Source organism: Acanthopagrus latus, chromosome 20, assembly GCF_904848185.1.
Source record: "Acanthopagrus latus isolate v.2019 chromosome 20, fAcaLat1.1, whole genome shotgun sequence".
NCBI classification, from domain to species: Eukaryota; Metazoa; Chordata; class Actinopteri; order Spariformes; family Sparidae; genus Acanthopagrus; species Acanthopagrus latus.
The window spans coordinates 19098319-19123273 of NC_051058.1; the positions used below are offsets into that span (position 1 = coordinate 19098319).

A 24955-nucleotide genomic window follows, 5' to 3' on the forward strand; every position below is an offset into this window, starting at 1 on the left:
GTGTTGGAGACTCTGCACTGTTAAACACTGCTCTCTAGAGGGCAGCTTTGGCCTTGCATTTAGAGTGAAATGACAGTTTGTACAGTATAAACATATATATGCTTTTATTTTGTTGATTCAGATGTAAGTTATACTGAGGAAATATTATTAATGCATTCAGCTCATTCAGCTTTATACAGTTAAACACATTTAAGTGGGGTTTAAGCAGCGATATGTTGAGTAACGCTAACACAAGTGTGTTTTAGGATGAGATTTTCAAAGTAAAAGCCTCCTGCCTCTCTGACTGTCCCTGTGTCGGTGTTTGTGTCTGCAGGACTTTCCTCAGGCAGTTTGCTCTGATGGGCGAGACTCAGGAGAGGGAGCGGGTGCTGTCACACTTCTCTAAGCGTTACTTGGACTGCAACCCAAGAGTCATACCATCGGAGGGTGAGCCGGCTGCTGCAGAGGAGTTGTTTCAAGACACGCAGAAAATATCTATCATATATCTGCTGCTGAATAGTTAATGCACCCAGCCGTCCTTAAAGCGACCGTGATCAATATTTTATACCAGATTGAAAGAAAAAAAAACAAACAACAACACTGTGTGAGAGATGTAGCTGTAGAGAATTATCACCTGAATCTGCAACTCGGCTCGACTTTATCGAGCTGTATAGAAGATTTATAGAACTTCACTGTTTCGGTTCTTTTTGTCACTCTTCCCCCCGAGCAAAACAGATCGGCAAGACGTCAATTCAACGTCCCTGACGACGATGTAGAGCCACGAGGAGGATTTTTGTGAGGTCATTTTCAGATGTCTTGTCCTGCGTCGGGCAGAATGTGTCCTCTCTGAAACAGTTCATTTTGAACCACAACAAAATTCTTCAGAAGTTTGTAACTGAGGTTGAAAAGATGTCCTAAATTACACGGTTCAGACTTTTATTTCGAGCCGTGTAAGGACGTCTGTTGGACATCAGCACTGAACGTCTTCAAAGATTTCACAAAAAACTTCCGTCCCGGCTCTCCAGTGGGCGTCTCAAGGCCGCCAAAGGCGTCGAATTGACGTCTTGATGTTTCTGCTCGTCTTTCACAGTAATTTGCAATCGCATTAGTCACCTGTGTTCACAGAAGAACACACTGTATTCTACCTGCTCAACACCAAACTGCAGATGGCTACGGTTAGCCGCTACGTAGCTGGTGAACATGGTGGAACATGTAGAAGCTAAATTGCCAGATATATTTCCAGGAGAGACAGCAGTAGCAGTTTTATCTGTAAGTGAAGTCGTGCTAACTTTCTGTTTCCATCCTCCAGACGCAGTTCACACTCTCACCTGCGCCCTGATGCTGCTGAACACTGATCTGCACGGTCAGGTGAGGGATGAGCGCTGTGTGAACGCGTGTGTCTGGATGTGAGGTGGAGAAAGTCGACTGTGTTGTGAGCGTGCAGGTACAGCAGGCGCTGCAGACAGGTGTGCTCCGTCAGGTGAAAGGATAATCAAATAGAATACGTTTGAACAGCTGCATTCTCCCCTTTTCTGATTAACTCTGGAGTTTTGGGACTGTAAGACTGTGATCTGTGTCTGCAGGTCGGCCTTCTGAGCTCCTTTCACTGTCATTAATCTGATTCTTTTATAGTCAGAGCCTCACTTTGCAGATCTGGGCCATTGGCGGCTCTCCTCAGCGATAGTTCAGCTCTGCGGATGAATGATTAATTAAAGTGGCTACAGAGGTGACTGGTGGAGGATCAGCTGCTTTAGGGAGGAAGAATAAGAAGTTTTTACAGAAGTTAACAGATATACTGTAAGTTTGATCTTTGAGGTCACCGTCGCTGCCGTCCTCAGCATGGAGGTCTGACTGATACAGGCTGTGAGCTTTTTAAATGCTTTAATTCAGGTTGCTTGTTTTGCCCGACCAACAGCAGAGCTGCAACGATTAATCGGTTAGTTGTCGACTGTTGAATTAATCACCAACCAGTGTTTTGATATTCAGTTACTCAAGAGACATTTTGAAGAGATGAAAGTCTAAATTCTCTGATTCCAGCTTCTTAAACGTGAATATTTTCTGGTTTCTTTCCTCAATGACAAGAAAGTATCTGAAAATATTTGTGTTGTGGACAAAATGAGACATCTGAGGACGTCATATTGTGTTTTGGGAACGCTAATATTTAATTTTGTAGAACAGACAGCAAATCGATTTATCAAGGTTATAATTGATGGATTCATTAACAGTGAAAATAATCTTTTTGTTTATTTAGTTGCAGCCCAAAACAACAGTATGAAGTTTATTTTAGAAGAGAAAAAGCAGCATGATTATCAGAATTTCTGCATTAAACTGTAGTTTATTAATGGATTCATTGGACAGGATATTTTTGTAATATTTTTGAACATATACTAATAAGAAGAGGAATTCCAGAAGTGATATCGCAGCAGAATTGACTTGAAAATGGATTTCACAAATATAAAATTATGTTTAAATGCAAGCAGCCATAAAAACATTGAGCCTAAAAACAATTTTTGATTTAAATCAGAAATTAGGTAGAATAAACGAAGCGTAAGAATCTGATGAGGTATTCATTGTCAGCTGTCGCTTCTCTGAGTTGGGTCAGTACCAACAGAGTGTTGAGGCTGATTATCTTCCCCTAATTATCATCATCATGATTAACACTGTGACTATTATTGTTCCAGCTGTTCCGTCAAGCTAATACTAAAGATATCGTCGACAAATTATGGACAGATCATTTTGTGTAAATCATCATCATCACCATCCTTATTTTTAATTTGACCGAACATTTAATTTGATCACACGTTGACTCAGACTGCAGCGTGTGTGAACGGTTGTGGTTAACTGCTGTTTCAGATCGTTATAATTTAACTCGGGAAGTAAAAGAAGCGTCGCTCTGTTTCTGTATCTGCCCGTCACTGACAGCAGAACCCGTGTCAGAGAAAGGTGCCGCAAATCCGCAGAGCTAATTGAAATCGGCGACATTAAGGAGGCAGCGAGTGTGAAATAAAAGAGTCTGAAGAACGTGCGGCGCGAAATAAAAAAAATAAACTGTGTTCGTCTCCTTTTCAGAACATCGGCAAGAGGATGTCGTGCACTCAGTTCATTGGCAACTTGGAAGGACTGAACAACGGCCAAGATTTTCACAAGGATCTGCTTAAAGTAAGCTACTTTCAAGTCAAAAATAGCACACACACACACACACACACACACACACACACACATGCTGTCATGCACAGACACACATCCCAAATGAGAGCGAGCAGACTGTGTGTGCCAGCATTGTATTGTCCCACAGATCTGTGCGACTGAGCCTGGCTGTCTGCTCGCCGCTCACTGCCAGCTGGCGTTCACCTCCTCTCCAGAGGCCTCCAATCACAGGCCTGCCCGGGCCCGCCACTTCCTGGTACGGTCCAGCCTCGCCGCGGCCAGGAAGACTAATTGTTATGTGGTCTGGAGACGAGGCGAAACGAGACGCAGCCGCCCTCCGGGTATCTGTGCGTGCCTTCGACAGCATTAGATTAGGCTATTAGCGTAACCCGGCTGAGTTTGGTCGCGATAGATGGCGAACCATCAGACAGGGGTCAGACGGGGGCCCGGGGGGCCGCGTGATGTGGCGAAATAACCCAATCAGAGCCGGCTGCCTGTCCATTGGTGCACCTAATGATGATGTCGCTGATTAGTTTTGTCTGCTGAGTGGTCCGTCAACATGCCACAGGCCTCCAGAGTGCCAGTCAACAAGTTGTAATGGGGTATTTATAATGCATGAGGGAGCGAGAGAGAGAGAGAGAGAGAGGCCGCGTCCGTCTGCCGAGATGACGGGAATGAATTCAGAAATGAAAAGCTGCGTGTTGTTCGGGGCAGATTGCGTCCACGCCGCGAGGCGGGCGGAGCAAGAAACAGAGACGTGCATTAGCTGTTTTATTAAAGCTCGTACAGATCCAGGAACAGTCGTTTTAATCAAGCCTTCTACCTTCCACCAGCTCCCGCTCTTTTATTCTCTCTCTCTCTCAATGAGACTCTTTTCCTCTCCCAGCCTGCAGCGACACTCTCTTTTCTTCTTCCTCTCTCGTTCCCTTGTTCTGTGATTCTCTAAATGTTCAGCCTGCCCACTCTCACTCTCACTCGCTCCTTATCTTGGCTCTGTTAAGCTCCGCTGCAGTTTAATCTCTGTCTCTAGTCTGTGTCTCACCGCCACCTTTATCTGCACTCTTTCACCTCCGCCCAGTTCCGCTCGCTTTTCTCTTTGCCTTCCCACTCCTGACCTCCGATCAGCTCTTTCGTAAAGCTCTCTGTCCTCTCCTTTACTTTCCCTTCTTTCTCCTCTGGACTGTGTTACACCAGCTCTCCATGAATCCATTTTATTGGTTTTCACGGGTGGTTTGCAAAATCAGGATGCACTATCAAAACTTTAAATCCACAAATCTGTTGCTAAACCCACGCTTATACGTACATTTAAAGGTGCTATTTGTTAAGAAAAGCAGTTTTTGTATGGCAGCCGACCCGTCAGCTCCTCAAATATGAATGTTGTAAGAGACGTGAGATTCAGCTGAATATTCACTTGTGAATAGTAACAGTTTTTGTTTTGTACAGCGTGAATCAACAGCACATTTTCCTCGTCGTTCTTGTTTTCTTCCCTCTCCTCTTTCTCAGTTACTGTATCGCTCCATCATTTCCTGCTACAAAATGACCGCCACCCCCCCTCTCGTCCTCGCATCCCTCATTTCCTCTGCTCATTTTCTTGCTTTCCCATTTCCCCTTGTGTATCTGGTATGTCATGTTTGTGTGCGCGATAAATACGTTAGGAACGAGCCGGAGAAATCCCTCATTTTCTCCCTGCTGCACAACAAACACACATGTACTGCGTATCTCACACGTTGTCTCAGATCAGCACGGCGTCGCGGCGACCATTGTGCCTCCATCACATCTTTCCTTCATTTCTCTACCATCCCTCTCTCTCTTTCCGTCCCTTCTTCCCGTTCTCTTATCTTCAGATTCAAAGTGGTTTATTTTGAACCAAGTACAGCAAATAACTGTCGGAGGTTTGCATGATTGCACAGCGGCAAGTGGTGAACATGCAGAGGTTGAACCAATCAGCGTCCGTTGAGGAGCGACTGCGCAGCTACAGGAGTGATTTAGATGTGACGACTCGAGAGAAAAGCAAATGTTCACCTGAAAACAGCAAAAAATGGCATTCCCTGCAAAACTCAGCTTGCGTTTATGTTAGCTTGCTTACATGCAAACGTGAAACAGCGAACATAGTGATTATACCAGCTAAACATCAGCATGTTAGCATTATTTTGGGGGGCATGTTAGCATGCTGACACTTAGCAATTAGCTCAAAGTTCTTAAGTACTTCTAGCACAGCTGGATAGTCTTATTTGAGGACTGTTGATCCTCAAACATTTTGTTCTGGCAGCAAAGCAAAACTGTCAGTAAAAGGACAGGCAAGAAAACCAGTCTACAGAGAGTCCAAGAAAAAGTAATGGGTAATAGAAAAAAACAGGAACAAACCAGAGAGCCACAGGGAACAAAAGCAGGAAGACAGAAGAGACGAGAGGAGCAAACACAGGAACGTAGACAAACCAACAAAGAAGACGAGCAGATTACAGGTGGGAAAAATACAAAGACAGGAAGTGGAAAGTAATGATACATGACCTATAAAATAAAACAGGAAATGAAGAAGCTGAAGCCCAAAACCAAGACTGCGTGTCACCTTCGATTAAATTTCACGACACAAATGAATGTAAACATCTTTGTTTTGCCGCAGTTATTACACTAAACAGACATTAAATGAAGTCTGCATCCATTCAAAGTTGGATCAAATCAGAGCTCTGCGTTTCTGTTGGCCTCGTCCATCAGAACTCGCGGTGCGATGTGATTATTACAGACGGCGCCGTGTGTCGAAGCTTCACTCTGAGGGACAGAAACACTGCGGTGGATCTGAACCGCTGAGGCCCGCAGCTAAAACAGAAATCAGCTGCCTGGTGGACTGGAAAATAATGAGAGGGGCTCTGCATCCCCACGACACCCGCTGATAGTCCTCTCTCTCTCCGGGGAACACTCCCCTCCCTCTTTCATCATCAATTAGCTTCCTCTCTTCCCGCGTTTCTTCTTTTCTTTGTCTTGTTTTCAAGCTTTTTTTTTTTTTTTTTTTTTGCTTCATTTATTTCGCCTCAGTAACTCTTCAGTTATTCATTCTCCTTTTCTCTCATCTCTCGTCCTCGTTCGCACCAGTTCAGCCTATTTTGATCAAACCTTGCGATATGTTTCCCATTAACGCCACAATGGAGCAGCGAAATTGAGCAATCAACTGAAGTGAGTGTGTGAAGCTTCGGCCTCTTCTCAGCCCCTCCCTGACACACTCGCCAGCAGAGACTTCTGTTTGTGCGTCGATATTATTTATTCCATCCCACCTTTTTAATAGCGGGGAAGATAAATATAGGAGATTATGTGGGATGAAGGAGTTTGAGTCACATTTCAGTTTGTCTGTCTTTGATTTCCTGTTTTATTTTGAAGTTTTGCCCTCATATGCTGCTTTTCATTTCCTGTTTTTGTGTGACTTCCTGCCCTTTTTTCTTGTGTTCACCTGTCTGTTGTTAGTCAATCAACCCTTGTGTGTATGTTGTGTGTATATAGTGTGTTTACTCCCTGATGTCTTTGTCTGTTCGTCCTGTTTTGTCCCATGTCTTCCTGTATTGTGTTTCTGTTTTTTCTCACATTTTTCCTGATTTCTAACTTCGCTCCTCTTGGTTTTGTGTTGCTTCTTTGCACCTCTTGGTTTTTTGGATGCAATCATTTTTTGGATTTCAGCTCGTTATTAAAAGATTTTTTGATCGTTTTGCTTTCGGTTCCTCATCGTTTGACAGTTTGACTAGATCTAAGATCGGGGGATGAACGTTACATGGCTCAACTTATGAAAACGTCACCATGTCATTTGGTTTTCCATCCAGATTTATTTTAAATCCAAAGAAAAATGAGAGCATTTGCAGTGACATAATGAGGTTATAAATTATCTTAATGTACTCCAGAGCATATTTTCCACCTCCGGTCGCCCACACCAGACTCAGTCAGCAGACATGTGACGGACTGACAGGCGTCATTAACTCAACAACTGCAGAACATTTCCTTCTCAGTCAGGTAGCTGTGATGTACAGAGAGGATAGTCGTGTCTTTGGGATGATCGGAGGTCGAGGATGATTTATAAAAAACATTGTATGAATGAAATTAAATCATGAGAACTCAGAACATGTTGACATTTGTAGACAGGGTCAAGAAAGCTTCCCTGTAGTTCTTCCTACATCTGAGCTATTACTTCAAGTGAGGGAAATGTTATTATTAACAATATTATGGACATAATAAGCCACAAATGGAATTAGCCTTTCACTGAACTCTGCATTAGCTTTGTCTTGTCAAGATATTGAAGCCTGACATTTGGGGAAATGCGCTTAGAGTTTGACTAAAAAGTGACTTTTTGTCAAACATAACTGGATTAAAATGTTTTAGTTGTCATTAACTAAAACCAGGCTGAAGCTCTGAGGGATAAAAATGACTTAAATGTGACTAAAACTAACAAGCACGCTCGTCTGAAGACTGAGACCAAATGTCAAAAAGTAAAGTACGGCGGAATAAAAATGGTTCAGCTGCAAACGTGTGAAGTGAAACCAAAGTGTGAAGCAGAGACATGCTATAATTTGTACTCTTGTGTAATTAATCTGCTCGTTTATTTGTTGATCCCGTTCAAAGACTTTGTGGATTCCGTCAGCTGGTTCTGCTGCACTGCAGTGTTTGGACCGAACGCGTCTGTAACAGCACACTGTTTGAGCAATTAAACACAGAAAGAGATGATTAAAAACTGGTGGTCCCAGTGCGACAGTAACCTTCTCATCCTTCATCAACACTTCATGTTACTTTAGCCTGTTTTACCAACTCGCATGTTAATAAAAAAAACACGCCACATAGCTGCTGACTGTGTTTCCACCACAGCTCCCTGCAGAATGCGAAGCTCTGGCGGCGGCCCAAGCCGGTGCTTTGGAGGAAACTTTCCTCCTTTATCGAGAGTCTCAGAGATGCATAGGTTTGCACTCATTCACACTCTCTCCTTCTCTCTCTCTCGCTCCTCGGCGCTGCTCAGGGCTTAAAGCTTGAAGTGGGAGCTAATGATGCTCTGAAGTAGGTTACCAGCCCGCATTAGAGCAGGAAATTCTGCTGAAATGAAAATGTTGTGTAGCTCAATCAGACGCCCGAACCGCGCTCTCCAAACTGTAATTAGGTGCACTGATGTTATCGATTGCGTTAGCGGCATCGACGCCAAGGGGGGAGAGGAAAAAAAAAGACGGATGACTTATTTGTTTTTGTAAATGAGGGAGAAGAAATCATTCTGGAGCGCGTCGCCGCAGTCGAGTTATGCGTGTCGGAAATCTGCACAGGAGCTGCGGTGCCAGAGCTCGACGGCCTCGCCAGCTCGGGCAAAGACAAGGAGGTCAAATCTGAGGAGGGGAAGGAACCAGAAGACAGATGGTCCTCTTTTTTTTTTTTAAACACGTCATTACTGACTACATATTCAGAGAGGAAACCGTTAAAGAGGCAACACACGTGACTTTTTTCTTTTGGTGTAAAGGGTCTAAAACTCACTTTGCTTTAAGGCCCACAGGACAGTTTGTCCTTTCCAAGGCGACGTGCTTCAACTCTCCTCTTCCTCAGTCCTCTATTTGTGCTTAAACGCTGATATAATGATAATAATGATAATAATATCTTTATCTTCGCCATCAAACACATCAATGACGCTGGGTCACAGTCGATTAACTGATTAGTCGTATGAAAAAAAACTAATTTACTACTATTTTGACTACAGATGAGTGGTTTCAGTCATTTGTTGAGCAAAAAAAGTCAAACGTTTCATCATTCCAGCGTCTTAAATGTGAGAATTTGTTGCTTTTGTTTATCATTAATGAGAGTGAATGAAGAGACTTTTTGTTTTTAGACGGTCGGTTGGACAAAAGAAGCAATTTGAAGACGTCACTTTGGGCTCCGCTGAGCAGTTTTTTGACACACTGTAGACCAAACCATTAATATATTATCAGGAGATGAATCTATAATGCAAACAATCATTATCAGCCTTATGTTGACTCAATCCCACACACACACACGCCGTCCTACAGCCTCAGATACTCACCAGAGCTCCAAATGTGGATTCATCCGCCTCTGAAAATAGTCCCAAAACAAATGCACCAAATCGCTCCTTTGTGTTGTGAGATCTTCATGATGCATTTTCACAGTTAAAGCTGATGTTGGATGATATCGAGAGATTAATTCTCATTTTACTGACTTTTAATTGTTTCATGGAATTTATGACAATAATAGATATATCCAGCGTCGCTTTTAAATGTGAAATATAAAACACATTTTTATGTCTTGATTTAAAAGAAGAAAAAAAATAGAGTTACCCTTGTGTCAAAAATAATTCGAAACATGACGGGAGCTTTATAAGATTATCTTGCTGACTCGAAATGGCCCCTTGTAGTTTGAGACCTCTGTGTTATTAAGTGATGAGATATTTTAACATTTCCACTGTATTGATATCAGCTGCAAGTAAAAACAGTGCAGCTGTCTTCAGTAAACGTGAAGCAGGAGCAGTAGATTGAGCATACAGTCACTCCTTTAATATCTCAGTCCTATGGGTGTTTTTTAATGTATAAAATGTTTAAAAATAAGACAGATGAAGATCATTTTTTTTCATGTGCCCTCTAAACGAATAGGATTCCTCTTTTTGAAACACGTCCTCAGCACCTGCAGTCCAAAAGCAGCTGAAACACTGACCGAATTACAAATCTCACACATTTTTTCACTCTGGAAATCAAAAAAGAGAGATGGCGGCGCTGCTGAAGGTGAGGGGTCACGGGGAGCCGTAGTGAAGAAAGAAAGACGGCGTGTGAAGAGGAGACAGCTGCTTCGGTCAGCAGAGATGTGAGGCTGAGGATTCGCTCCCCCTCTCCCCGAGCTGTCTGGACTCTCCGAGAGGGACGGACGGAGAGATTTAGACAGGATGTGAAATATTGAGTAGGATGAGGAGCAGGAGGGGGGGAAAAAACGGCAGATTTATTTTGTGGTTTGCTTTTTGGTGAGCAGGTGTTTCCCCTTATGGCTGCCAGCTTCTTTTTGACTAATCGGAGGTTGAGTGCTTTGCTCAGAGGCTTGTCGATGTGTTTTTTTTTTTTCCTTTCTTTGGGATTCGAGCCGCAGGCTGCTGCTGTTGTTGCCGCTCACGTAAGACGACTGTCAGAGGACTCCAGGTCGTCGTCCTCATGCAGGTTGTTTGGGCGGTGCAGTCAGAGGTTAGCGCCACTCCCTCGACTCGCCGATGTTCCTTTTTCTTCTCCCTCCTGAAGGAGTCACAGATGTCAGAGGGGAGGAGAGGGGAGGAGGAGAGGAGGAGGAGGGGAGGAGGAGAGGAGGAGGAGGGGAGGAGGAGAGGAGGAGGAGGGGACCACTCACATGTCAGCTCGCCCACATGTCCACCCTGATGGTGCACGTCAAAGGACCGACAGCTGAGCCATGAGGGGTTTCCTGTTCTTTTCACTCACAGTCACAGCACCCGTTAAACTTTTATCATACATCTTTTAATTTATCAAGAGCGTAACACACAGAAGAACAACAGCAGGAGGAGGAAGTACAACTTATTACACAAGCGTCCAGGAATATTTAGTATTAAAGATGAAATATGGAAGAATTTTGCATTGAAATGTCTAAAAACAACCAGACTTTGAGTGGTTCACCTATATTATCCCAGATACTTCCAACAAACTAATAGAAATCTGTAATTTTGTTCGATGAAACACACAAAAAAAAACAGTGAAGCAAGTCACTTTACTGTTTTTACTGCACCGTACATTAGCCCTAAGCTAGCAAGCAACAGCATGCACCGAAATAAATCCACTTTTTAAACCCGAACGCTTCAAGGCCCTCCCCACACGACACTTGGCACTTGTCTTTTTGTTTCGTTTTGAGAGACCAGCAGCTGTAGCCTGATTATAAACTGTGTGTTTAAAAACACGCGCAAATTAAAAAGGACTAGAAGAAAAGGTAGAGCGTGATGAGGTCAGATTGAGGAGGATGAGCCACAGTCTGAAGACACGGCACAGAAACAGAGTGAGATCATGCGAGTCGTCGTCTTTATTCTTAATAAACTGCCGCCGTTCCCGATCGAAATCTATCTGATGTGACTCAGAAATGTTCAGAGATGAGGTCATGTTTTTATCCACGTTCCCTTTTGTTTAGTCACATTTGCAGACTTCCTTCCTTCCTTCACTAAACTAAACACAACTTTGCTTTAATAGAATTACAGATTTCAGACATTTGAATGCAGGAATTCAACATGTTATATCCTCAAGATCTCTTTAAAACAGCGGACAGAATCATTTCTAACTTCTCTCCTCCCTCCATCCTCTCAGACTGGCCACTGAATCCTTTAGTTCATTTTTATTACAGATCCCATAAAAGTCTGATCGATGCCCGTCGTCTGTGACTGACACAGTCATTAAATCTGCCGTCACAGTCCTGTAGCTCCAGATTTTTTGTTTTCACTTCGTCCCTGTTGCTCCCCCGCTGGTCAATAATTGTATTTGACCGATTCGTCTCTCGGGGGGGAAACAACTTGTTCATTCGTCTTGTGAGCAAAGATTTCTGTGAGACGCTCAATTTTCTCTGTCGCCTCCTTTTGCGTTCCTGCTTCATTATGGTGTAGTTTTCTGTTTTTCAGCGGTAACATCTGGCTCTAGGTCAGTTTTGTGGCACTTGAAGTGGGTTTTTTTTTTCTTTGTGGACTCGCTGCACATTTGTTTATACCTTATTTGGCTGTGAGAACAGAACGGTGTGGGCTTTAACTTTCATGTCATCACTTAGAGATGCGTTGCGATGGGGTAGTTTGTGAAGCCATATTGAGGCTTTTTAGGACACATTAAATCACAAACACCCTCATCAGCTGAGGCATTTGAGCGGACTAAAAGGAAAATGCAAATATGGTTAAGATAATTATGCTTATTTGCAGATGAGGACGAGAGGAATGCAAACAAACATGACTTCCAGTTTTGGCCAAAAAAAATAAATAAAAAGCTGAGATGTCTCACTCCTCAGATACTTCCATCATCAGCAGTGTCTTCTGTAGGAAATCTGATGAGGTTTATGTATTTTTTTAGGTTTGTTTGTGACATTTAAACCATGCTAAGCTAGGCTAACCACACCCTCAATCCAGCTATATACAGTACTACACACACACGACATGAAGCTGACGTTCATTTTCTCATCTCACTCTCGCAAAAGAAAGCTAGCATGCCCCCCCTGAAAAAAATAAAAATAAAAAATAAAAAAATGTTGAAATAGTCCTTTAATTCAGTAGCGGCGCTGCTGAACACACACTCGGTCTCACACACCTTTACACACCGCCGCTTCTTCACGTGTTTCTTTCTCCTCTCACCTCACCAGTCGCTCCCAAAAGACCACCGCTGAATACTAATCGCCGTCGCAAGTATATTTATAAAAAAAATAAATAAAAAAAGTGTGCATGTTGTGTGTGTAACCTCGCTGCATGTGTGTGTGTGTGTGTGTGTGTGTGTGTGGAGGAGCCAGTTGGGAGACTGTGATTTGCTGGTGATGACTGAGAGAAGGAGGGAGGGAGGGTGAGAGGAGGGAGGGAAGGAGGGAAGGAAGGAGGGAGGGAGGGAGGTACGCATTGACGAAGCGAAGGCAGAGGGAGGCAGAGAGAGAGAGAGAGGCAGAGCACCGTCCCTGTCGGCATCTTTTTCACTCTGCGATCCAGGCAGCCAGCTCTCATCTCCTCCTCTCCTCCTCCTCCTCTCCTCCTCCGCATCAGCAGCAGGAGAAGAGGGAGAACGCAAAAAAAAAAAAAAGAAAAGCGCCGGTTTTAGAGGAAAAAAATCGCAACAACAGATTGAGGAGCCACAGACGGAAAAAACAAACAAACAAACAAAAAAATAAAAAATACGAGAGGAGGAAAGGTATGAAAGCCGTCGGCAGCGGGAGGAGAGCGGCGTTTTTCCCCCTCAGACACCCACACCCGCCGAGTGTGCGACGGGAAGAGACCGAAGAGAGAAAATACTGACTGAGGGAAGAAGTGGATCACAGATGGGGCTGAGCAGTGACAGCGGACCGCCACGCATGGACAGAGAGCAGAAGAGGAGGAAGAAGAAGTGAGAGTGAACGAGACAATCGGCGCTGTGACTGTACAAACTGATGGTATCCATTTTACCGAGGGAGCAACAGGAACACCGAGCCGTCTTCGTTGCCACGTCTTCACAACGCTCGTCCCATTCTCTCTTTTCTTCTCTTTGATTTTTTTTTGTTTTTTTTATTGTGTTTTTGTATTCGTGGGCTTGTGACGAAACCGAGGGCGCTCTTTGGATTCCCTCGCTCTGAAGTCCGAGGGCGGACGTCCTTCCACCCACCCCTCCGTATCTCCCCCCCCCCATCCTTTTTTTTTTGGGTGTTTGTGCTCTCATACGCATTAAGAACTCACTGCGTGTGTGTGTGTCTTCTTTCTTTGTTTTTTTTTTTTACCTTCCCAGTTTCCGCATTTTGCACCCATCTGCTTCATGCTGGCTGTCCGCTCACACCTCTGCCAGTGTTTCATACCATCTGTGAGAGTGTCAGCTTGGGTCTGAGTGTGTGTGTGTGTGTGTGTGTGTGTTCATGTTGAAGGATTCATCTCTGTAGTCACTGGCTTTCACTAAAAGGTGGCAGCTGGAAAGGTGTCACCTTTTGGTAACTTGGCAGAGGTGCGCATCCTGTCGAGACCACGTAGAGACGGTGTTTACTCACTTCTACGCAGCCGCCTGGAGAAATCAAAGCTCTGACCGCCCCGAACTTGCAGTTTATCCCTCGTTTTAAACTTCAGCCCGTGGACTCAACGTTGGAGGAGGAAGTGCTGGATTTATTGCGGCAAGTCTCAGGAGAAAGTCTTCGCCTCCTCGCAGCAGCAGAGGGGTCGTTTCTGTACATGTATAATACATGGCTGTCTTATCAATAATTCATCATCAGGTGGGCATGCTGGTGCTGCCTGGTGGGCGTTGATCAAGACATTCAGAGGCGAGACTGTTGGGGTTTTGATGCCTGCTGATCGCCCGTCCTGCCTCGACAGCAGCCCGATGCTCTGTCGCTTCTCTCTGTGGTCTCTTCCTCTTAAAAACAGAACCCGCTTCCAGCCGGCTGTTGGCACGTCGGCCTCTCCAGACGAACCTCGTCTCGCACTCTTTGGATCAACTTCTTCGCAGCTCGATCCCCGCAGGACTTAGAGACTGAATCGTTTCGGGCAGGTTTCGATCGCCCTGAACTGTGTGATCCTTCCGTCCTCCGACCATGATCGGTGTTAACAGCCTGCACTCGGCAGGACGCCTACGCTCTCGCTCTCTCTGCACCGTGCGCTACGGCAGGGACTTCCGGATGATGGACCCGTTCCGCTATCCCAGAACCCCTCGCTCGCGTTCGCTCAAGCCTCTGGTGTTTCCAGACCTGCTGGGGAAGGCTCAGGACGGACAGAATCACCCACAGGCCAGGAAGAGGAGGAAGGTAGTGAAAACTAGTTCCTGTTACTTTGACACGTCAGTGAGACACGTTATGTGTCAGTTGATCTTCAGAAACTTCAGCGATGAGTCATTTATTTATTTATTTATTTATTTACAACTTTATTTCACATTGTATAACAAGCGACATCTAACCCCACATAACATTGACTAAGAGCTCATTGTCATTCAGGGCCAGTTGGGCCAAATCTGTCAGATGGTCTGAGGGGGTTTGACCGTCGATGATCTGTTTGACTTATAATCTTCCACACGCAGCAAACTGTAGCTGCAGGATAAGTCAGGCAATCATATTACCACTGTTGTGACAGATAAAACAATTTAGTGAGAATCATGATTAGTGGGAAGAGTTTGAATTACATGTTTCTTTTAATCTGATTACACAGGTTCAGTGTAAAGAGTCACATTTAATGCAAAGTTTAGTCACGTTAAGCAAATTTAAAGTACGTTACTTTTACGTGTAATACCTAACACATCACCTTGCAGAAGTTGCCCTTAAAGGAACAGTTCACCCAGAATGAGGATACAGTCATCATGTCCTCACCTCCATGCTGATGGAAAATCAGGTCAAGTTTCTTGATCCACAAAATATTATCGGAGCTTCACAGCAAAACAGAGTCGCAGCGTTCTCCTAAACAATGAAAGTAAATGGAGACTTGTTTATAAAACACATTAAAATGATGAGAAAACCCCAAGAAATGGCTCCATACAGCTCGTCTAAGTATGAAGAAGCCTACAGGTCCCAAATCTTATGGCTGTCTGTCTCCATCTGCTTCAGTTGTTTAGGAAAACGCTGCAACTCAGTTTTGCTGTGAAGCTCCAGAAATGTTTTGTAGACTTTCCTGACTTTCCATCAGTATGGAGGTGAGGAGATGATGACAGAACACACAACACAGACGTAAAGATCCAGTTTGTAAGACTCCGGTCCACACTTGTCGAATACTGATGCGTTGAGATGACGACCGATCCGACCTACATCCCCAAAGCGTCAGTCGGGCCTGAGACTCAAAAAATTCAGTATTGTCTCACAGACGAGACCATTAAAGTCGGTATTTCTGACGTCTTCAAGAAACCGAAAGGAGTCCGGTTGCCTACGATGTTGCACTTAGAGTTACTGCGCCCTAGATGACTGAGAACCATCATCAACAGGTATTTGGGGTAAATCGTTACTCAAAGTCTATAAAAAGCAGATTTACAGACCAGGACGTCTACATCTACTATTTAGAGAGTGATTCAGATCATATTTTGAGTATTTGTGCAGCCCCACAGCAACCCAGTATCATTATACAGTCTTAAACTACTATTGTATCATAATTTGAACACTCATCCGAGCTTCACGTTCAGCCCGTGACGGAGCTGATTGGCCGACTGCCAGGCCTGATTGGCCGAGCACCACCGCTCGGAGCAGCACACTGTGTAAAGCCACCACTCAAAGCTAATGGCACTCATTTGCCGGCACTTGGTGACGTTGATGAAGCAAGTAGGTGAAGGTGACGAACATCCATCCTCGTCTCAATGAGCCTCCAGTCCGAATGAGTCCGACTGATTTACGCTCCACCTCCATCCACCTTTTCTCTGGTTATTTACCTCCTCTGTGGTCGTCAATCTGATGCTGAGTCTGTGTGTCTAACATTTACTGTGAAGGAGGAGAAATTAAATATTCTTCAGGAGTAGGATTAACTCTACGCACACAAATCCAATGTAAGTTTATTCTTAAAGCACATTTAAGAACCGAGCATGGTGTCTTATCACATGACCAGAATGAGAGGACAAAACAATCCCGTTCACTGATAAATAATAAATACAGAAACAGACGTAGAATATAAACACAAAGTAAGAAGTGAGACGTAAAACCTTGAAGATACTCAAAAGCGTGAATCTGTTCCACGTTGGCTCAGGAAGAATATGTAAATATATGAATCCTTTCACATGAAGCATAAGAAAAACTGTCTGGAGAGAAGATGCTAACAAACACCGCGACTATTTAATTAGTCAGCAAAAAAAATACACTTTTGACCAGTTAACTGTGAAACTTTTCAGAAACTGAATATATCTTTGATTAGGACTGCTCATAATTTCCATATTTTTGAATATTTTAAAGACAAAACTTTATTTATTTTCACTGTGAATTAATCTGTTGTTGATTTCCTGCTGATTTTCTCTTAAAAGGTCATAAAATGGTGCAAAATGTTGATCGGTGTTTCCAGAAGAATAAGGTGACATTTTCTTTATAGAATTACTCAAACCGATGAAGTGATTATCACACTAGTCGGTGATTAAGTTAGTAGCCAATTATTAATTGATTTATCGTTGCAGCTTGGTTGTAAACCGAAAGTATTCTGCAGGTGAACTTCCTTCATTGCCACTGCAGGGCGAACATCTTCTCGCCAAAATCTCCAAGTTTTGTTTTATTGCCCGACCTTTTGAAAATTAGATGATAAGTTTATCAAAACATTCAAATCCAGTTATCGTCTCCTCACCACTCATGCTGATGGAAAGTCCAGGGGAAGTTTTATAGTCCACAAAACAAACAAAAAAAAACTCGCAGCAACCTCCTAAACAACTGATGTAGCTGGACACTATGTAGAAAAAACCCTTAATATCTCAATCTGTGGAAGCCCAGAGATCCCAAAATGATTTGAGAAGACGTTACTTACCTTAGATGGTTTTTCGCTACTGCAACACTTTGAGTTTCGCAGCTACAGTGAAGATTTTGGCTTTAAAAACTGATGTAAATAACTTCATCTCAAATCAGTTTGGGACCTCGGGGCTTCCGGAGACCTAGATTACACCGGACGAGCTGCAAGAAGCCATTTTATGTTTGATTAAGATTTTTGACTGAACTGTTCCTTTAACCAGTTCCCTCCATGGACAGAAACATGTTGCTGTTGTGGCGGATCACTCAACTTTTCACATCTTACAAAATCACCGTTAATATTTGATGCTGACCAGATTTGTGCAGCAGAAGCGTTTTTCAAAGTCTTCCACTCTGTAATTGGCCGACTCCGACGTGAGAAGCTCAGCTGTTTTCCCGTCCGTGATGATTAAAATGTATGAGCACGGTTAGTTTTGAAACACAGTTTGAATGCTGAGATTTTTTTTTAATTTTTTTTTTTTAACAGTAGAGCGTCTAGAAACCAGAACTAAATCTGTACGGGTGGCCATTAATATTCATGAGTCTCTGGAAGTATTTCTGATGAGGCGCCGTCTCAGGGAAAACTCTGGAAATGAAACATGATTAGACACACAGAATCAAAACCCCATTATAGATTTTTTACTTAAGTCACAAGGCAACAGAACCATGTTGGGCGTCTTCAGCAGCAGAATTGAAGCGAAGCCCGTTAGCAGCGGTCTTTTAATCAGAGCAATGTAATAGGAATTGATCGGTTTTAGCTGAGTATGAGGTTTCAACCCCCACATGGCGATTATGAGCGTGCCTGTAAAGAGGACGCACGGCGTCGGCCTGCGAGGGACTCAGAGTTGAACGAGGTGGTGATGAACTGCCTGCGAGTGTCCTCTCCATCACCTCAGCTGTCACAGCTGTCCGTCAGCCGCATCATCCGCCTCGATACGTCTTAAACACGACACTCTGATGGCTTCATGCCGCAGCAGCTCCTTCCTGAAGCCGCGGCTCTTTATCACGTTCAGCTGTGACCGAGCCAAGCAGAACCGAACCGTCTGCCGGTCGGGTCGGGCTACAGATCCTGAGCGAGTGTAAGCCTGCAGAGACGCGGCGCCGACTCCCTTTTTATTCTCCCCTGCTGTGTTTTCCTCCAGTTTTTCTGTTGATTATGACGATAATGGGAGCAAAAGAGTGTTTTCCCCGAGGGAGGAAACAATGACCCATAAAATGATAAAAAAGAAAAAAGAAAAAAAAACTGGCACAGAGAAGGAGTCCAATCACAAACAAGTTGAAATGGATCTGGAGTTAAAAAAACATAACCCAGATAAAGTTTGTAGAAATGAGCCAGAACAATCAGAGGAAACTGTGCTTTTACAGTAAAACAGTAGCTTTAGTTGAACATATTGTAGCTGTGCGATGCTGCAAATCACCGAGCTGAACTTCTCTATGGAAGGATTGGATGTTCATGACACTCTGTGTTTCTCTTTTAATCCACAAACCAATAATTATTTATCAAACGTACAATATCAACCTACATCAACATCAGTGGTGCAAATTTAACTTCAGTGTTTTCAGTTTTCCATGTTACTTGATGTTTCTACTAAGTTAAACTCGACATTTTATCTGACTACTAATTAGAAAGTATCACAGTTAGACTAGAGTGGCACTCAGTAGAGTGTATACCTCCGCCAAAGCTAAACACTCTCCTCTCGTACTCACCCATAGATACCAGCCAACTGAACATAAGACGAAGATGTTAAAAAAAAAAAAAAAGCAGGAAACAGGAAACCGCTTCATCAAACATGGCGCTCGATGTCAATTTTCTCATTCTTGTGTCGCACCAAAAGTCTTAAAACCAGATGTGATGATGTAAAACTGATAAAAAAGCAGCTGTGAAGTGAGGATAACAAAACGTTTGACATCATCAGGATGTTTTCTGTTGATCGACAGGTCAATTAATCAGCCAGCTGATTTGGCGGCAGACGTGTAGCGCCAGCTCAGCTGTGTCTTTGTCATGTTTGAGTTTTCATCGTGTTTTTTGGGGTCCATGTTCCGAAGCTGTAACTTAATTTTCTCTGCGGCGGTCGATTGCGTTTGCGTCTAAATTATCTATCGGCTGATTGATTCACTCGTCCATCCATCGACGGGGCCCGGCTGCTCGGCGGATAATGTCTTCGCAGCTGATGCCGCGGTGGTCGGCTGATTGGATGATTGATGGATTGTTTGGCGAGGGAAAGTGAGTTACGCTCGGTGCAAAGGGCAGATTGAGCGGCGCGGACAGGGATGACATTTCTCTGAGTACGTTTTATTGAACGAGGCCAGCTTGCTTACTGTGCAGCTTTTATAGAAAACAATATACCTGCCGCCGCTCGCCTTGTAATGTTTGATCCAATCGTCAGGTGAGCACAGCTGAGCGTACTCGCCGTGTTTGTCTGAAAATGTGATTTATTTTTTTTTCTTGTTTCCCTTCCGCAGGCGCTCTACAACTCAATCAAGAATCAGAAGCTGCAGTGGACACTGTAAGTCATTCTACATTGACTTTTATGGCATCACTCATCTTAGATCTGTTCTAATTTTCTCCTCCTGTGTCTCTGTCACACACACACACACACACACACACACACACATTGTCCAGGAGACAATAACGGATATTGATTATCTTGTTAGCGTCCGCATTAATGACGTGAGTGTTGTCTGGCATGTGAGGGAAACATTAGTGTGTCAAGGGTTGCTATTCTGGATCACAGCTCCAGAGATGCCAATTAAGTCACTGGCTTTCCAAGCTTTGTTGCCATGGTTACGGCACCATGGATACGACTCCATAGCTACCGCATTGCTCTTTCCTCCCTGTGTTCTCTCAGAAGCAAGCACGCACTCACACACACACACACACACACACACACACACACACACACACACACACACACTCTCTCTCTCTTACAGATGGATATACTGTACATACAAATGTACAGAGGGAGGACATTTGCATGCATGTGCACGTGTACAGTAGGTGTGAACATGTAAAGCGAGGAAAAAGAGAATGTGACTAAGCGAGAGAGAGATGGAGAGATGGAGAGAGAGAGAGAGAGAGAACTCCATTTAAACGTCTCTTTACCTGCATCCTGTACAAAGGTGTGACCACAGCCTCCCACTACCTCTCCAAAAATAGCTGCAGCAGCGCTCCCCGAAGCAGCCGAATAAAAAGTGGTCAGAGGAGCAGATCGAGGAGGAGATCCGCAGAGAGGCAGGCAATCCAGTTCAAACATCTCCGCTGACATATAGACAGCTATTTAAACACCGAGAGGCCACGCGGGGATAAGAGGAGATGTCATTTTTAGCCACGTAAACACCATCAAGCAAAGAGAGAATCCACCTCCAAACAAAATGAATTACAGATTAAGAGATTCAGCCCACAGCCAGTCGGTCTGGCTTTTGTTTTTTGTGTGCTTTTCTGTTTTTTTTCTCTCTCTCTCTTCTCCTTTGGCAGCAGCGAGTTGCACATGTTGGTTTTAAATATTTTAGCTGGCCGAGATCAGTGGAATAGAGTAAAATTCTGTCTGTGATGGAGCTCCGCTTTTTAAAAAAAAAAAAAAAAAAAAAAAACCTAGCCCTATTTGGAGGCAGAGCACAGTGTCACTTTTGCCACCACATTCACACCGCGCTCGCTCGCTTGATGCATATTTCATCACACGGAGGACATTTCTTCACTTGCACAGTCATTGACAGCGATCACAACACGAGGACTAAAGCCCTGAGACGGATACGCCGCGGTTCTGTGTTGATTCTGAGGCTGTTAGCGCAGCTTGTATTTGTCCTCGTGCTTTTCTTGTCTGAAAATGTTTGAGGGTTGTAATCACAGCACAATGATGCCGCCCCCCCCATCCTTTAACACTGGACAAGAACCCCGCTAACACCCGCTAACATCTGACTTTGGTCTTTAACGTCACTGTGTGCAATCTGCATTCAGCTCCTCGTCAGTTTAAGCATTGAAGTTTAAGACGCTGCCATCCATCTCTTTCCAAGCAGCGCTCACAACATCCGTCAGTCATCAGCAAGGAGTTTGAAATAGCAGGAAGTTAAAGATATAAGAAAGGTCGTCTCGTTAACGAATCGATGCCGCCTGACTGATCCGTACAGCACATGTGCAACTCTCAACAGAGACGCGAGATGTCTCGCTCCTCCGCTGTCAGCTCCAGAAGTTAAACGATGTCTCAAAGTCAGAGTTTTATTAATGGAGACGTTTTCTGGATGTGGTCTGATGAAATCTGTGATCTGCTGCTTTCTACCTGTCACCTGTTTTTTTTTTTGTTTGTTTGTTTGTGATGATAAACGTGACGCAAGGAATAAATCAATTAATCGCCTATTTTAAGCAAGCTTACCAGAATTTAAATGATGCGGACATACACGCTAATTTTGGTGTAAGATGGTATGAAATGCAGAAGTCCATTCTTATGTACTGTAACTAAACTCCTTTTTGAAGTGCGGTATTGCTAATTTTATTAAAGAGATTGTCCTACACTGCTCCTCGGGGGAAACTAAAATGGTTTCCATTGATTAGTCTTGATGGAGATGCACCGATCGACCAGCGACGGCGTCCCTCACAGGATAGATACCTTCACGCTTTCTAATGCCGGTCTCTTCTCCTCTGCTGCCTCTGACTGTGTGCGCTCTTACTGGAGCTGACAACGAGCTGCGTTTTGATCTGTTGCAGCTGTTTTCTTTTGGGAAAGTTAAACGTAGCAGTCGAGGGTTATGAATGGGAGAGGTTCTGTCATTTTTTACCTTTCACAATAAGAGTCCTGGATACTGGTGGTCGACCAGTATGTTTTTTTGTTTTTTTTTTCAGGGCCGATAACGATTATTAGGTAATACTTTGCTGTAGAAATAAAAAGGCTTTAAGGTATTTTTCCATTTTCTGCTACTTTATACTTCCTCTCTACTACATTTGTTTTGAGAACTTTAGTTACGAGTTACTTTTCAGATTCTGATCAGATGTTGTTGTGGACGGGACGTTGTGTGAGAGGACGCTGCATCAGAGGCTGCACATGTTTAAATTAGTTTATTTTATCTGCAATCCAACAGGAAAATCACCGACACAGATATTTAGAAAATGCTGAATATCTGCCCGATAATCGTCCAGGTCTACCCCCTTCTAGACACCAGTAAAGGTCGCTCAGTAACTAATGGCTTACACGACGTTAGATGAAGTGGGTTTACTGTAAGTCACGCTCAGCCGGATGTTCCAGGTGCAGAGCACTTTATTTGCTGATTGCTTTTAAAGCTCCTCTGGGTCTTACCCCAAGTTTCACAGTAGAAGTGTGATCAGCCTCAGAGCCTCGGGTCCCGTCTGGTCGTTCCAAATTCGAGGCTTAAATCTTAAAGAGTGGATGCACTTTTACTGTCAGCGTCACTTTGGAACGGCCCACCGGAGGAGACGAGGCGCCAAGAAACAGTGACTTCGTCTTAAAATCACACTTTCGGATGGACGTAGACTCGCTTTTGTGGGAATCATCCTTGTTTTTAACTGAATTTTTCATCTTTCCATCTTTTATTCTGCTTTTAATTCCTAACATGTGATGTCTTTTATCTTACCTTTCTTTATTATCTTTATTGTCTGTGATTATTTTTTCACCTATTCTTAATTCCTTTGTTGTGATGTCGTCTACTTATCGTCCTTTATCGATTCTGTTCTTTTATTTATTGTTATTTTTGGCTCGAGTTTGTCTCCCTGAGTTTCCTGCATTTGCTTGATTGTGGATGCACTTTCTTAACTCTGTTTTTAAAAGGTGCTATATAGAAATAAAGTTTATTATCATCCGTTCTTTTATAGACTAGTTTAAGGGAGTGAGAGAGAGAAAAATGTAAGAGTTTTCAGGATCGCTTGAGAAAATCGCAACCAATGGATCTTTATTTTTCTATAAACTCGCACAGTGTCACTTTCACTCTTCTGGCTGATGCGTATTTCATCACACAGAGGACATCTTGTCACTTGCACACTCATTGACAGTGATCACAACTCGAGGATCCTGAGAGAGTTTATTCTGAGGCTCCCGATGCAGCTTTTGTGAACGTCTCGTTTGCAAAATCACAGCGGAGCAAAGCGTATATTCCGTTCTGCCCTATTAATAGATATCATTGCATCGGTTTACTTATTTACTCCCAGATTGAGGCTCTAAAAAAAAAATAAATAAATAAAAAATACTCTCCGCCACCACACTGTATAGTCAAAGGCCTGTGAGAGAGGTGTGATGTTCAGACGCTAAAACAAAACTGCTCTCTGCGATTATATGAATACAGAGTGTGTGTGTGTATATGTGAAACTTGGCATGTACATCTCATTACAGGTGTGTGTGTGTGTGTGTGTGTGTGTGTGTGTGTGTGTGGGCGCTCAGTACAGTACATGTATTTTTGCGCCCCAATGAGAAACACAACGCAAAACACAGCGATGGATGTTGTTTCACACCCCCACAGAGAGAGAGACACGCACATGGCCACGCTCCTCTCGACGGCGCAGTTGGACGCACCCACATGTTCTTCACACACACACACACACACACACACACATGCAACGCAGACATATACAGCACACACATGCTTCCTCATTCAGCAGCGGGGGTGGAGAGCAGAGGGAGAGGCGGTGGTGGTGGTGGTGGGCATTGTGCAGTGAAAGAGCGACGCAACAAGTCGGAGAGGCAGCAGAGACGGGGTGCAAACGGCGGAGGAATAATTTCAGCTGTTCAGGATATGATGATGATGATGATGATGATGATGATGAGAGAGCGAGGCATGCTGAACAGACACAAGCCATCTGCTCTATTATTGCTTTTACTCCGCTAATCCCCTCTCTCCTCCTCCCTCAACGGTCCTAATCATCCCGTCTTTGCGATTGTCTGCCGCCCGCCACCTCTCACCTACAGCAGCAGAGCAGACTGGGCGCCGTCGACTCGCATCATATGACATTAAACAGCAGCGACGTGTCTGTAACGCTGAGTACTGAAGCCTGGCAACGAAACGCACACACACACAGAGTCCAATAATATTGTCTGCTCGTACGTCAGTCAAGATAGTTCCAGGCTTCATTTAGAATCTGGATGATTTAAGACTGTTTTATTTTCAGCAAACTTTTTTTTTTTTTTTTTATGGCAGCTTGGGTTTAGGAAAAACAACAGAGGATTGAAGAAAAGAATTGTTAAAAATCTGGTGTGCTGTTGGCACCAGAGAGGCTTCCAGACATAAGTATGAAGTGTTAGCATTACAGTGTGGTGGTACGTTTAAATCTCTTCGTGTCATAATCCATCATTTCACCTTCGTATTACGTGTATATGAGCTGTAATGTCAGGAAATGTCTGGGAGAGATGGCAGCCAAGCCAGAGACCACCGTTCAAGACTATGTTTAAACATTTAAGTAAGCGTGAAGCTACTGGAGACGTTGGGACGTTTATTAGCTTGTTTGCGGCAACAGAACCAGGTATTTTAATCCAAAACAAGGTATTTTTTCCAAGCCAATCCCCAGAATAAATGTCAGCTAAGTACTTTTTTTTTGGCTACTTTGTTTCTTTGTGTTGCAACTTTCGTTTGTTAAGGTTTAATTTTCTATTTCTCTCTAGTCATGATGCTGTGTCGAGGTCAGGAAAGCCTCATGTTTCGATCGCCACGCTCACAATGGAGTCAAATTTCCTGTCAAAAAATAGTCAGTCAGGTCTACAAACACAGCTGGAAATATCTCCAGGTCTCCTTAAAAAACACCCAGTTCTCATGCAAAACA

The 24955-nt window shown here is 43.7% G+C and overlaps 1 protein-coding gene and 1 long non-coding RNA gene across 5 annotated transcripts in view; one reads left to right on the forward strand and one right to left on the reverse strand.

Moving 5' to 3' along the window:
• LOC119009814 (PH and SEC7 domain-containing protein 1-like) overlaps positions 1–24955 on the forward strand; it is a 73247-nt gene that overhangs the window by 33707 nt on the left and 14585 nt on the right. For all 4 annotated transcript variants that reach the window (XM_037081436.1, XM_037081434.1, XM_037081435.1 and 1 more), the window contains 4 exons: positions 314–426; positions 1289–1347; positions 3049–3138; positions 19666–19709. In XM_037081436.1, coding sequence (XP_036937331.1) covers positions 314–426; positions 1289–1347; positions 3049–3138; positions 19666–19709 — 306 coding nt within the window. The remainder of the gene's footprint in view (positions 1–313; positions 427–1288; positions 1348–3048; positions 3139–19665; positions 19710–24955) is intronic.
• On the reverse strand, positions 14611–21112 carry LOC119009822. Its single transcript, XR_005071827.1, has 3 exons — positions 20306–21112; positions 15112–16203; positions 14611–14866 (listed from the first exon to the last, which is right to left on the reverse strand). It is a non-coding gene; the product is annotated as an uncharacterized LOC119009822 (long non-coding RNA).